A 15,401-nucleotide genomic window follows, 5' to 3' on the forward strand; every position below is an offset into this window, starting at 1 on the left:
GAAATAATATTTAGAAATGAGTTCTTCCAAATAAGTTTGAACCACGTGAGCAGACAATAAAGTGGAATTGATATGAAAGTATGCTTTAGGTGGAATGCAAGCACCTCGGGATAACATGCTTTGCAAATGCACCGAATGACTTTTTTGTTGACCCAATATGCATGCATGGACATGTGTATTCCAACCATTTTGATATTGAACCAAAATAAAGTTACACATAAATTATGCTTGTAGAAGTGATCATTGATTCTATGTGACTTCAAAGATGACCTGGTTTGTCCATGGGTTTATATTGTTGTCCTATAGTATACTTAAGTAGATTGTGTAAATGTATATTTTATTACATTGATCTTGTGTAAATGAGTTTCTCACCTTTACTTCCATGCAAATATAATAATTTTATAACCAGAGGTTTAGTTTTCTTATTGATGCACTTTTGTTGTCAATTTTTGTCTACCATGATCGTGTGATCGATTATGTTTCTTCACCCAAGACCATTTTTCTTATACAAAAGAGGAATTAATGGTGCTACTATAGGCACACAAAACAATATTTAGTCCAAAACATAAAATTAAACATACAGACAAACTACATAATGAGAGTAAAATGATCAACACGATAAAAAAATGACATGAGAAAGTGCGTGATTGCTTCTAACAGAGTCTATAGTGAGATTCCAACACAAAAAGATTGGCCTTGAGGCAGTTGGACTATAGCAACTGCCCCAACAACACATGTCATGATGCAAGGCAAGGACAAGCCAAATCTCGTCTGCAGGAGATGTTAGGCGGCAACATGCTACTCGCAAGTTTTTGACAATACAAGTTATTGACTAATTAATGTTCTAAGATAACAACCTTTGGGTACTGAAATAAGAAATCAGGACACCATAAATCGATAAGAAATCACAATCCCATAAATCAATTCTCAGTGATCAAACTACACCACGACATTTGCACAATCATCCAATTATTAAATATCCCACATACCCAAGGTAGACTATGCAAGCATGATGAACGGGTGATGAAAATGTACATTCTCCGTGAATAGCGGATAACTACACCTAAATATGATGACATGTCTATTGTATGGGCTTTGGGAATCTTCAAGATCACCCATACTCTATCTTATCTTACTAGGGAAGGGCTTGGAGCGGAAATGGAAAATATCTAGTAATCCAGCATCACAATGATTAGCGAGATTGTTCCTTATTTCTGGTATCATCCGTCTACGATCACAATTGAAGAGAAGGCATCTAGGAATGAAAATCATAGATCCACAGACCAGCCCTATCCCTCACTAATCACCCACCCCATTTCTAATCAAATTTTGGCATCTCAGCCTGCCACTGATTGGCAGAGGGGAAATATGAGGGAAGTTATTTAAAAAAAAATGCAGCTGTCACGTCTGACTTTGCACAATAGCTCTTGAAACAACATGTAAATTACAAAAAATAAGAAACAACAAGTTGCTTTGTTTCTTCTCAGGTGGAAATCCCAAATGACAGTTTGACATAGATCTAAAAATATACTATATCAAGTGGTCTATACCCTAATTAAGCATCTTGCATTGTACTTGTACGAGGGCTGCGAGCATTTCCAGTTTTCCACCTCTCCACGTCTGTCTCCGCCGGGACGCCATGGCAGAAGCCAGCAGAGAGGCCAGCGGCGCAGCGCCTCCACCTCTCCACGTGGTGGTGTTCCCATGGCTAGCGTTCGGCCATTTCACCCCCTTCCTCGAGCTCTCGGAGCAGCTCGCCAGGCGCGGGCATGCCGTCACCTTCGTCTCCACGCCGAGGAACGTGGCCAGGCTGAGGCCCGTCAGCCCCCGCATCCGCCTCCTCCCCCTGCTCCTGCCTTGCGTCGACGGCCTCCCGGACGGTGCCGAGTCGACGGCCGACGTCCCGCCAGAGACGGTGGACCTGCTCAAGGTGGCATTCGACGGCCTCGCCGCCCCTTTTGCCGGCTTTCTTGACGAGGCTTGCGCCGGCGGCGACGGTGCGACGGAGTTCGGCAAGAAGCCCGACTGGGTCTTCGTCGACTTCGCACACTACTGGCTCCCGCCCATCGCTGAGCAGCACAAGGTAACTTTTCCATTCATGCTTGCGTGCTGTGCAGTCATGGCGTCCTCCCATCCCATCACACATGCAGACATGCAACATGCTGGCTAGCTAAGAGCCGATGTCATGTGCGTGCAGGTACCGTGCGCCTTGTTCCACATCAGCCCGGCGCCGTTCGTGGCCTTCATCGGCACCAAGACGGCCAACGACGCGCACCCGCGGACGACGGCGGAGGACTTGATGGCGCAGCCGCGGTGGATCCCGTTCCCGACCACCATCGCCCACCGTTTTCACGAGGCCAAGGACATGCTAGTCCAGACGTTCCGCGCCAACGCGTCCGGCCCGTCCGACGCCTGCCGGCTCTGGCAGACGGAGCAGCGCTGCCCGCTCGTGATCCTGCGCGGCAGCCGCGAGGTCGACGGCCCGCTCGGCCCCTTCCTCGCCGACCTCTTCGGCAAGCCCGTCGCCCTCTGCGGCCTCCTCGCCCCAAACGACGCCGCGCTCGCCGCCCAAGAAGGAGCCGCCCATGTCGACAACGAGAGCGAGAGCGAGAGCGTGAGCCTCATGCGCTGGCTGGACGAGCAGCCGGCGAGGTCGGTGATCTACGTCGCGTTCGGGAGCGAGGCGCCGTTGAGCCGCCGCCACGTCCGCGAGCTCGCGCTGGGGCTGGAGCTCGCGGGCGCGCGGTTCCTCTGGGCGCTGCGGGGGCCGAGCGCCGCCCTGCTCCCGGACGGGTTCGAGGAGCGCGTGGGCGGGCGCGGCGTGGTGCGTGCCGGGTGGGTGCCGCAGGTGCGCGTCCTCGCGCGCCGCGCGGTGGGCGCGTTCCTGACGCACGCCGGGCTGAGCTCGCTCACGGAGAGCTTCCTGTTCGGCCACCCGCTGGTGATGCTGCCGCTGTTCCTGGACCAGGGCGTGAGAGCGCGCGGCATGGTGGCGAGGGGCGTCGGCCTGGAGGTGCCCAGGGACGAGGGCGACGGGTCGTTCGGCAGGGACGACGTGGCCGCGACGGTGCGGCGGGTGATGGCGGAGGGCGAGGAAGGGAAAGCGTTCGCGCGCAACGCCGGGGAGCTCCAGGCGGTTCTCTGGACAGAGCGAAGCAGGACGAGTACGTCGACGATCTGCGCCTGTGATGCTGCCTCAGCGAGGCTGGATGGCTGGCCTGCTTCTCGTGGGCAGTGAGTGCGAGAGTAATTTATGAGTAATGCCCACCCCATGAAAATCGGAGAAGAGGATAGTTAGTTTGAGAAGATCCTAGTCAGCGTGTAAAAACATGTAAACCTTTGTATGTTTATTATTATTGTGAGTGCGATGCTTAGTAAATGCTATTCGTACGTACTACTCCCTCTGTAAAGAGCATTTAGATAAATAAAATATTATTATAAACACTTTTATATTTCTTTACGTATCAGTCTAACAAAAAATCTATGCACGATTCTTTTGTTTTTTGGACATCAGCACAGAAGCAAGCGCTCATACATACGCGCATACGCTCATCCCTATGAACGCACACATGCACATCCTATCCCTATGAGCGCCTCCCAGAGACTGAGCCGGCATGTCATCTTGAAATTTACGAAGTCATGCATGATTCTTTTTTAACTAGTAGAATGCCCGTGCGATTGCCATGGGCCATGGAACTTTTTCTTGCCCATTGCATATATAGACATAATGCATGTCAATTTTTTTTTTCCTTTACCATGATGCACGTCAAATTTTGTATGTACAGAAATGATAGCCCGTAACAATCAATCAAAAAGTAATTAAAATTCACTTCACTTGCGATGTAAGTTGATATAGAAAATCTAACTCAACGATGTGTACATAGAGCAAAGCAATGATCCAACTAATTATCTGTTACAAACTAAGATTTACTTGATGCATTCCGTACAATGTTAGAATTGTTGTCTTTTGCCTAATGATTTGCATGGCACAATGTGAATTGCATCCTGTGTATATTAAGAAATAAATTGTAGGCTACCTAAAGGTCACTTGGTTAGTTTTTTCACTAAAAATGACTGGTTAGGCTATGTGACATTTATGTCACCGCATAGCAGCTACCCCTTTCTCCTTTTATTTCCTTTTCTTAAACGAAAAAAAGCACCAACTCCTCTCACTCACTCAGCGCACAGCCGCCTCCTGCTCTTCCCTCACAACCAGTGAGCCGTCGGGCATCGCTACACTGGTGGAAAATGGGCCATTTATCCCGGTTCCAGAGGCCCTTTAGCCCCGGTTCTGGAACCGGGACTAAAGCCCAAACCCTTTAGTCTCGGTTCACTTATGCACTGGGACAGAAGGGGCTCCACGTGGCCGCTGCGGGGCGCCCAGGCAGGAGGACCTTTAGTCCCGGTTGGTAATACTAACCGAGACCAAAAGGCCTCCACGCGTCAGCAGCTGGCAGGAGCTGGGGTTTTTGTTTTTTTAAGGGGGTAGGGGGTTTTCGAGGGTTAATTTAGGGGTTTGATCATATTGTGTTAGCTAGCTAATAGAGAGATGTGGCCTCTCTTTCTCCGTACTTGATTGACGCTAACTACTATACGATACAGAGAGAACTCGACATGCTAGCTAGTAAGCAAACGAATGAACCATTAATTACAGAAGATCGTCATGAACATATATATACAGAGAGAAATGAGACCTCTCTTTCTCCGAGAGATTGGTCGACCAACATGTTTTCGTATATCTATCTGACGCTACTACATATATACAATATAACATGTCTTACAATCCCTAACATCTAAAATCGGTTCCAACTTCCACATGATATTCTCCGGCTTTAGGTATGGCGTGGTCAAGAAAGAATCCCGCCAATTCCTCTTGAATTGCTCGTATGTGATCATGTGGTACATCCCGCATCTGCCATAACTAATTTAAAGAAGGGGGTCAATACATATATATATGAATGAAACTCAACACAATTGATGGTAATAAAATAAAATTGTGAATATTTTTGTTTACGTATTTCATATTGCTCTTCAGAGTAGCCCCGCTTAGAGGCCGTCGAGTTGTAGATGAACTCGCAAACGTAGTATCCACAAAAATATTCCCGGCTTCCTGCCACAAGCACTTTACGAGAAGTAGAGTTCAATCAAACTGATAATCAAGCATGATAAATGGTATTGATGAAACTAGCTAGAATCAATTGGAGATGTGCGGAACTAGCTAGTAGTACTTACTTTTGGGTGTGTAAATCGTAGCTCCGTCAGCAGTCCCAGAACAATTGCGGTGAACTCTTTCCAGACCCTGCCAGACAAAGACAATAATTACTTGATATCAGGAAATGAACAAGGTTGCCGATATGGTATTGATTTTCTATAAAAGACAAAAACAAGGAAAAAAACAGCAACTAGCACTAGGCACTAGGTTAATAGGATATTAATGCATATTAATGCATATAAAACATCCAAGATGGATAGTATAATATCATGGAACAATAAAAAATTATAGATAAGTTGGAGACGTATCAAGCATCCCCAAGCTTAATTCCTGCTCGTTATGTCCTTGTAAGTTTGTTGTAATTGCAATGATTAATGACATACTTTAAAATTAAGTCAATTTACAATATATTCATGGAGAGATCTAGATCCATGGTACTTTTCAATGTTGTTAATGGTGCATATGTGGTATCAATGGATCATAGGCGGCCATTGTGTCTCTTCACATGTCTACTATGGTTCTAATTTCTTGATAAGTTATATTCACGTGTATTAAGAAAACCATGATTTCTCATATTCCATATGAGGTGCACTTGTTGTTCTTGGTAGTGTTATGCAATCAGAAGTAATGGATTCTAGTCTCTTGAGTTGAAATTTGGACTTGTTTTCTATCTTTTAATTTATTTATTTAATGAGCATGGCTTCTGTTTTTATTTGACATGCTAATGTTTGCCTCACAATATTATAAGAGGTGCATTGTTGTAATACATGTTCCACTTCTTCATTTGTAAGATGAAAATAATATAAACAACAACAAAAAACAACAAAAATGTAGGTATTGATGAAAACACATCATGGACCAAGACCTGGAACACTGAGCATGCATATTTTTCCCAAATATCCTAATTAACAAAATAGTCCAAAGGAAAATGAATTTGGAAACAAATATATTTTATTTCAATATAGCTCTTAAATGTAAGAGCTAAATAGCATCTACAAAAGCTCTCCATAGTCTATAAGACCATCAATATCTTGTCCAGTGGAAGAGGGCGGCACATCAACCCATCCACCATTTACCATAGAAGATTGTCCTAGATCGGTACCGCTAGAGCCTAAGTAATCATCCATCCCTAGGAAACTATTGTAGAACGACTGATCTGATAGAGCATAACCCCATTTTTCGGTGACAAATGGGTCATCAATAGAAAAGGCATTGCCACTCGAGTACCCCAATAGCGGAGAGGCCTCCAAATTCTGCCCAGATGTTGAGTCGTGGTTTGCATCACTTTGTTGTGGTTGCACTATGTTGCAAGGACTTTCATAGTTCTGAACATGCAACTCCTCTGGTTGAGTTTGCTCATGTACCTGATTTGGTATGGGTTGGACATGGGAAGCCAAGTCTGGAGCTAAAGATGGTGGTGCAAAATCAAACATTTGTGGTACCTGCATAGGAAAAAGTGGTGCCGAAGTTGGTTCTGGTTGTGATGGTAGTGGATCTGCAGGTAGCTGGAGTTGTGAGAGATTGTGAGGCCATGATGATTGCATAAGTGAATGAGTAGTACCCAAATGATCCACCCGCAGAACACTTGGTAGTTGCAGATCTTGTGCCACACATGTGCCACTGGTCTTGGTTTCACGGCCAGGCAATGGAGGTAGCCGGCATCTAATGTCTTTTTGGACCCGAGAGAGCTCACTGAAGAGCTTATTTAGATCTTCAACACCGAGATCTTGTTCCTTCGTGAATAAAAGATTTGCCACCATACTAGGATTCTCTTCTTGGATACTTTTCATACGAAGGATGGAAAGTTGGTTTTGGTCTTCCTCGGTCATGTTCTCCAGGTCCAACTGAGCCACCTCATTTTGTAGGCTTCCAATCCTAGCGGTGGTTGCCTCATTGGCGGAGGGAACTACTGGTGGAGCTCCAAATAGGAAAGCATCAACAATGGGATCGGCCAATGGCGTCCCAAATGAGTGCATCTTTCCATTGTTCGTCTCTAGGACGACGGCAATCCTAGCCCTAGTGAGGGCAGAGATGTCGGTCGCCCTCTTGAACAAACCGGAACGTCGCTTGTAGAAGGTGAGATCACGATCTTTGTCATTATGGATGTATGCCACACCTGACCGCCGCTCTTTCCTCGGCATACTAATGTGGACAAAGAGGAAGAAACTTACTACTACAAATAGGACGCACAAGTATCTACAGAAAACTAGAGATTTACGAGTACTGTTGGCTAACCACATATTGGTGTAGGATATGAGAAGATGTACTCCCCTTATATAGAATAAAAGGGTTGTATGGGAGTGCTATTTGACTATGCTAAGACATTGTAAATCTTTAGTAAGAATTAACATACATAACTCATAAAAGGTGCTAGTTTATGGATACTATTAACTATCGTCCAAATATACATATGTGAATGCATTGACATCCTTCTTTGCAACCACTGATATTTCTTTCTTATTATGTAAGTATTCACATCGATATATAGAATTATTAACACTTCTAAAAATAGAAATATTAAATGATTGTCATTTGACTACATACATATCCTTTCTAGAAGTATTAATGGGAGTTAAACCCAACTAAGTTTTACTCTAATATACAAAATAATTGTGGTCTAATTTATTTGGTTGTTAATTGCGTCCAAATCCTTTGTTAATCACATTGATTACATCCTAATATATCAGTGATCACATTGATTACATCCATATCCAGTACTAGCTATGAACTATCTAACCTAGAAGTGGTCGTCCTTTAATCCATAATACGCCAGTATAACATGCACCTTGCTTTGGGCCTTAACTTAGAAACTGAGATCGCAACTAGGAAAGATACACTAAAAGAAATTAGAAAATACCGAGACATTTGGTAAGTCATGGTATAACACATATGTTACTCTGAGCATCGACATGCCTCCTTGGTAAGCGCAGTTCCCACGAAAGATGTGCTTTTATTGGTTACACATGTATATCTTGGGCCCTAGTTTTTTATGGCCCATAAAATAATATGTCCAAGGCTTTTTTGAAGGAGCCAACACAACCTAACATATTATATATTAAAAGTAATTGATGGGCTCACCAGAAAAGGATAAAAATGCTAGAAAATCCCTCAAAACTAAAAGAACATCCGTCTATCAATCTATTATATATTAAAAGTAATCGACATGGCTCCTGAGAAAAAAGATAAAAATGCTAAAAAAACCTAAAAAATATCCGACTGTCTGTTTAATAGGCTAGAACTTTATAACCATTAGACTAGTTTATAAGTGAAATAATTACCCACCATTGCCATTATAAGAAAAAAATGGTTCATCCAACTTATTAGGACGTGGGCTGATGCCATCTTATTAGGATGTGGGCTGATGCCATATTATAACGGAAAAAAATAGTTATGTTCCCATAGTACAAAAAGGACTACTCACACATGAACACAGTGGCAACAATGTTCATGTAAATGATCTATGTGATGAATTCCTCATTGGCAGAATAACTGATTGGATCTTCACGGAGCAGAGAGGTGGGTGCCGCAAAAATCCTCTGTTAATATTTGTGAGGGTTTCGGCAGTATATAAAGGCAGCAGAAGAAAGAGGCGCTGGAGGCGACCTCTATGGTGGCGGCCATGCTCCCCCTTGGATGCTAGTGTCGACCAATGGCATGTGGCCTAGGGGGTCCAGGTCCCTCCGGCTTCATTTCTTCATGAAACTTATTTTTTTTCCTGGTTTTTTGGTCCCTGAAAAGTTGATTTTTTCTTTTAAATCCAAAAAAACAACTCGTACTTTGCACTGAATTAATAGGTTAATCAAGAAAAATATAAAATTTGATGCCAATACTATGCCATCATGATATAATTATAGCATGAAAAAATAAAAAATTATAGATACATATAGGACATATCAACTAGCATGAATAAATTGATGTTTTTCTAGGGTTCGTTAATACTCGGCAATATTGTTCTCCTAGATAACCAGATAGACACCCACTCCTTGGTTCCTACTGGTTCGATGTCCAGGCTAAAATTCTGATTAGCACGAATAAATTGATGGCTTTCTCTATCGTTCAGTATTACTTGATGACACTCTTCTACTGGGTAGCCGGACAGAAGCGAGGTTCTTCCTACCAATTAGAAATAGGCAACTCCCACTATGTAGCCATTGGCACGTTAATCCAAGCTAAAATGGTGACAAGCATGAATAAATTGTTATCTTTCTCTAAGGCTCATTAATAATTCATGGTACTATTCGGTTGGATAGCCAGACAGAAGTAATTTACTCCTTGTCAATTTGAGGGGGCGACTCTTGGCATCTAGGCATCTACCTAGTGACTAGCACGAATAAATTGATGTCTTTTCTCTACAACAAATGATTGATGGTACTATTCGGCTAGACAACTAGACAGAAGCAAGGTACTCCCTGGTTCCTTCCGATTCAAGGCGGATGGCTCCCGGTACTATGTTCATTAATCCAAACGGAAACGGTGACTAGCACGAATAAATCCATGTCATTCTTTTTGGCTCTTTATTACTTCCACATTTTGACTAGGTTGTCCGAAAGCATGAGGTGGGCATCTTCTGATACGGAGGCACATGCACATTAATCCATGCTAAAATGGTGACTTGCACAAATATATCGATGTCTTTCTCTAGGGCTCATTAACACATGATGGTATCATTTGGTTGGACAAGGTATTCCATGATTTCCTATCCATATAGGGTGGATGGCTCCAGGCACGGGTCAGTTACACAATAATCCGGGCTCATCTAACACGAATAAATGGATGTCTTTCTCTATGGCTCATAAATACTTTGGTGGTACTCTTTGGGGGTGTACAAAAGCGAGGTACTCCCTTCTGACTTCGGGTGGTTGTGGGGCCACTAGATGGACACAAGCAAGGTACTCTCTGCCATTTTGGGGAAATATTTTAAATATATTTTTTATTACATAAATTTCGAAAATATAAGCCTAAAACATAATATTTCACCGGTAGTACTCCGACATGTCGGTGCCAACAATGACAGGTATCGTTGGCACTGTCAATGATACATCTGTTGTCGTTTCGAGTCATGTGGGCCATCATCAATGCATCCGACATCAGCCCTCCCACATGACACACTCGTACGGAGCTAGCTACCTTAGGTCGTGTACAATGATGCTATCTTCGCAATGTCACCTAAGACCATTGATGATTTAAACGAGAGTGAATGGAGGGAAAAAAAGGCTTGCCATCTCTTACCTAAGAGAAGGTCTCTCAAGTAAAGAAGATAAGACAATTCTATCCAATGTACTAGATGTCATCTCTTATATTTTCTAGTTTAATTTTAATCATCGCATTAATTTAAGAGCATGTAAATGTTGCTTGTTAGGCTAAGAGTTAATTCATTGTATGATATGTTTTTAAGCTTCTCCAAATGACATACATAGCATACATGAATATTATAACGAATAACTATTTGTTTACAGTGTGCTCGGTCTATTATGGAGATATAAAGCATGTGCTATTTGAATGTAATGTTGCAAGGGAGGTTTGGGACAATCTTGGTCTACCGGAACTCACCGAAGAGGCATGCATGCTAGACCATTAAGGTAGTGTCTTTTTTTTCACAAATTCATGAATGTTTTTTAAATTTGCTAATATTATTTTTAGAAAGCATGATATTTTTAGTTTGAGAACATTTTAAAACTTTCAGAAATTATTAATTTGATGAGCATTTTCAACATCCTAAACATTTATTTTAGTGACAGAATATATTTTTATAAAGTTGCAAACATTCTTAAAATCCATGGATTGTTTTTCAAACTTGCAAGCATTTATTAATATTCTTGAAAAGATGTTGAAATGAATAAAATTGTCAGCATTTGTTAAAATTTTCACAGCAGGCAACCTTTTAATTTGTTTTCTAGTAAACAGCTCAAAAATAGATCTGAACAACTTTTTTTTTAGGTTTATCTGTACAACTGAGAAAAACCTATATCTCGCTGTACAGCAAGATATAACCTGAGCTCGCCTCTGAGCCCACCTTAGTGGATGTGCCCAATGGTCCGTATTCGGAAAGGTAGTACTGACTGGTACAGACTTGTTTTAGAACCAGTTTCTAAAAAAAACCTTGTTTTAGAACCTTTCAAGTTATTTTTTTTCTTTTTTTTATTCAGTGTTTTCTTGGTATACTTCATTTTTATTTCCTGTCTTTTTTCTCTATTGGTTTTCATCAGTCTCATTATTGAATTTTATGCTTTTCATTCCTTTCTTTTTTTTGCATTTTTCAAATACACGTTGACTTTATTTAAATACACATTGAAAAATGCATATACATGTTGAACCTATTTGGATACACGTTAAAAAATTTCCAAATACAATTTGAATACTTTTTAAATACACCTTGAACATTTGTCAAATGTACATTAAACATCTTCAAAATACAATGTGAAATTTTCTTAAACACACAATGACCATTTTTCATAAATGCCATGAATATTATTTTTAGTTGTGCAAACAGTTTTTAAGTGCTACGGAAATTTCTTCAAATTCATGATCCTTTTTTGAATGGTACGAAACATTTTCTGAAGATTACACAAACAAATTTTAACATTGTATGAATTGTTTTCTAAAATGTCGCGAACTTATTTTTAAACACATGAACATCTTTCAAATATGATAATCATTTTTGAATATTGTGAACATTTTCTACAAACTATGCAAACAACTTTTTTTACATTACATGAAGACTTTTTAATGCTGATCAACATTTTAAAACTAAATAAAATAAAATAAATAAATAAACTAATACTCAAAAATATTTAGAACCAGCCAAAAACAGAAACAGAGCAAGACTCCCTACTGGCAGGGCCACTACAGGATCCCTCGAGCTACTGTCTCACTAAAAGCTAGACATAGGGGCGCCGTAGACACATCGCAATCACATTGGATTGGATAAAAACCAGCCAAAGTGGGCCGTCTCAATACGTGTGTGACCGTTTGCTTGACTACCACCATCAGGCAGCGGCTTAGTCCACGTTGCTGTCATCCACTCATCCCCAAAAAAAAGTACATGATGTTGTAAACGAAATGGAAATGAGAACCGGTGAATAAAATACTAAATAAAATACCTTTTGTAGCCTTAAAAAAACCGGATGACGAACCGGTGAACCGGCTGTCCAATCGATCGATGAAAACTTGAACCGACAACTTCACTGGTTTAGTCACTGATCCGGTTTTTAAAACTATGGTATAAAGGGTTGACCAACAAATTGGAATAGTTAGAGCATTTACAGCCAGACTTTTCAAACCTGCTTCATACACCTGGGCGGGCCGCCCGGTCACTGACCGGTCACGTTTTTTTAACCCAGACAGACGCCTCAAACGGGCCTCAAGCGCCCAGGCTAATCGGCACCCACCACGGGAGGTTAGTGCCCGGCCGGTGGACAGATCTGTCCGCGCGCCGCGATGCCTTAGCATCGGCTCACCGGGCGCTCGAGTCCTTTGGTGCTGGATCCTCACGGTCCCGGCAGCCGGAACTCCTCCCTGTAATATGAGTTACCATCCCTTGATCACTTATAGTACCCCAAATGTCCGACTGCATTTTCCAACTGAAATGGAAAATGACTACCGAAATTGCATTGTACATCCAGAATAAACCTAAGAAAACATGATCCCAGGCGGATACTTGACATGTTCCCCCTCGGCCAGGCCCATCGCAAGGAAAGCGAAAACCTAGATTTGCTTTATCACCTTCCTCATCACCGGTCGGGCAGACTATGAGTCCCACCGGTAACGGGCGGTCTGCCGTGGGAAGGAGAGGATAAGGGCCGTTGAGGCCCGTATCGCGGCAAAAATGGTGGCGGCGGAGGCGGCTGATACGACGGCGCGGGCGGCCGCAGAAGATAAGCCATCTTCGCCCGCATTGTGAAGAAACGACTGCGGAGGAACACGCGCGCCCTCGCCCGAGAGAAGAATCATGCGGTCCATGCCATGGCTGGACTGTCACCGAAGGAGGACAGCGACGGCGAGGACAGCTCCGGCGGCGAGCAGATCCGGCTCAATTCGTACTGCGTCTTCGACCGGTACTTCCGTGAGAAGGATAGCAAGGACGCCTGGAAGGATAAGGGCAGTCGTGGGTAAACTCCACCATAACCAAACATGCCAAATTTTGCTAGTCCGATGGCATGTTTAGTGTAGTGTGGTGGAATAGCCGAACGATAGGTGTGCGTCGACGTAGTTGCATATCTCAAATCCATACAAACTCAATGGTAATTGAGTTGTCTGGATGTTGAGGGATCGGATTTGCCAAATCCCGACCGTAGATGCTCTTAACAGTAGATATGTACCAATTTATATCTGGGTTGTATGGAAACAAATAATCTGATTTTTAGTTCTTTTGGAAAGGTGCCAAAAGGTAAACAATCCCAACCATAAATATCGCCGATCACCGTCGCTGCCCAACGGTCGGCAAGCTCCTTCCCATTCCGTTATAGTAGGTGGTAACAGTACTATCATCTCCTTCCTCCTTGGACTCCGTCCTCTTCTCCTTCCTCCTCCTCCCACTGCATCGGAGGTCCCGACGCAAGTGCAGCCATGGCGGTCGTCGACGAGCCCATCAAAGCAAGTCCCCTCTCCAACTCCAACTCCTTTCATTCATTCATTCATTTATTTATGCATACATATCTGTACATATATTTCTATTGATATATATGTCCGTGTGGTTGTTTTCAATTTTCCGATTCATGGATCGAACATCACCTTTCTTAGGATTCTTGACAAGATTTAAAAACGAAAACGTTCATGGACTATGTCGTTCCTTGAACCATTGGTTATAGATCCGACTGATATTTACTCGCGTGACAATTACAGATAGCTCTGTCGCATAATTTCCAGAGGGAGAGAGGCACACCGGTAGGTGATTCCCCGTGGTCTGCCAAGATTGAGATCGGGCAGGAGACAGCATTCGTGCCCGGGAACGGCGGTAGCAGCAGCACACACGTTGATGATGACGATGACGATGATGATTTTGCGCCCATGGTGAGAACCTTCATGGAACCAACAAATTTCACATTGCTGCATTTTAGTCAGTTCTTTCAGTCTTGCTCAAGATTCAGAGTACTCGTCAAATGCATGTTATCATATATCGAACACTCGGATAAAAACAGCAGGCCACTTTGCCAGTTGGTCGTCTATCGATGAATTTGACAAGGAAAAGTTTTAGTCAGATTGTTCTGAGGGGACTTCAGTATAGTCTTTCTTTTTTCGACAATTTAATTAGCCTTTTCACCTTTTGTTTCTGAATCTTCGGCTACGCCTGCCTGTGGAACCGCCGGACAAACCAAAAACTGTTTTTCTATGTGTGTTTTTTTCATTCTACTAATGCATTGTTTTTCTATTATACTAGGATTTCTTGAGGTTTCTTCATGCTATTTTTTCCCGGTGATTATCTTGTCTCGCTTTGGTCGATTTATCTATTTATGTGAATAGTTTTTAGTGAGCTGTTTCCGGCACAGGAGAAAAAAAAGGACAAACATGGTCGATTCTTAAGAAGAATAACAAGAAAAGAGTCCTCTTCATTTTCTCTATCCCTGAGACTGGGATACTCTTCTCTTTTTTTTTGTTACTCTCTCTTTGTTGGTGGTACCTACCTTACATGCCAAGAAACGGCGCATCTGAATTTTGCTGAAACTCCCTAATATGACTTTTCTATTTAAGCAAGTACGATATTGACCCGCACACACGCGTGTGTACCGCTACCAAACATGCCGGATTGTCTAATTTTATCCGAGCCTACATTTCGCGATCCGTCATTGGGGTGTCGTTGCAGGAGATTTTGTTTCTGGCTTTGAGGAACTGACTAGTGACTGCTACTGCTAGTTATTGCTACATCACAAGTTGAAGTTTAGTATCAAAAACTATTGTGCAATTTATGTTTATGCTCATAACAATGAGTAGTCTGACTTGGTTTCCTAACTATTCCCTCCGTCCTCCAAAGAGTGTACTTCCAACTTTGTTGGAGGGTCAAACTATCTTAAAGTTTGACCGAATTTGTGCAAAAATATATCAATGTTTGTGAAATCAAATAGGTATATGATGAAAGTGTACTTTATCATGCATCTAATGTTACTAATTTGATAGCATAAATGTTGATGTATTATTATATAAATACGGTCAAACATAAAAAAGTTTGACTTTCCAACAAAGTTTTTTTTTGAAA

The 15,401-nt window shown here is 42.4% G+C and overlaps 1 protein-coding gene and 1 pseudogene across 1 annotated transcript; one reads left to right on the forward strand and one right to left on the reverse strand.

Moving 5' to 3' along the window:
- The first annotated feature begins 1,634 nt into the window (after window positions 1-1,634).
- Window positions 1,635-3,189, forward strand: LOC123158765 (putative UDP-rhamnose:rhamnosyltransferase 1; annotated as a pseudogene).
- A 3,015-nt stretch (window positions 3,190-6,204) lies between these two features.
- Window positions 6,205-7,452, reverse strand: LOC123156941 (MADS-box protein defh21-like). The gene has a single exon (XM_044575136.1). The coding sequence runs from the start codon at window positions 7,450-7,452 to the stop codon at window positions 6,205-6,207; it is 1,248 nt and encodes a 415-aa protein (XP_044431071.1).
- Window positions 7,453-15,401: the final 7,949 nt, after the last annotated feature.

This window comes from Triticum aestivum, chromosome 7B (genome assembly GCF_018294505.1).
Source record: "Triticum aestivum cultivar Chinese Spring chromosome 7B, IWGSC CS RefSeq v2.1, whole genome shotgun sequence".
In the NCBI taxonomy this organism is placed as follows: domain Eukaryota; kingdom Viridiplantae; phylum Streptophyta; class Magnoliopsida; order Poales; family Poaceae; genus Triticum; species Triticum aestivum.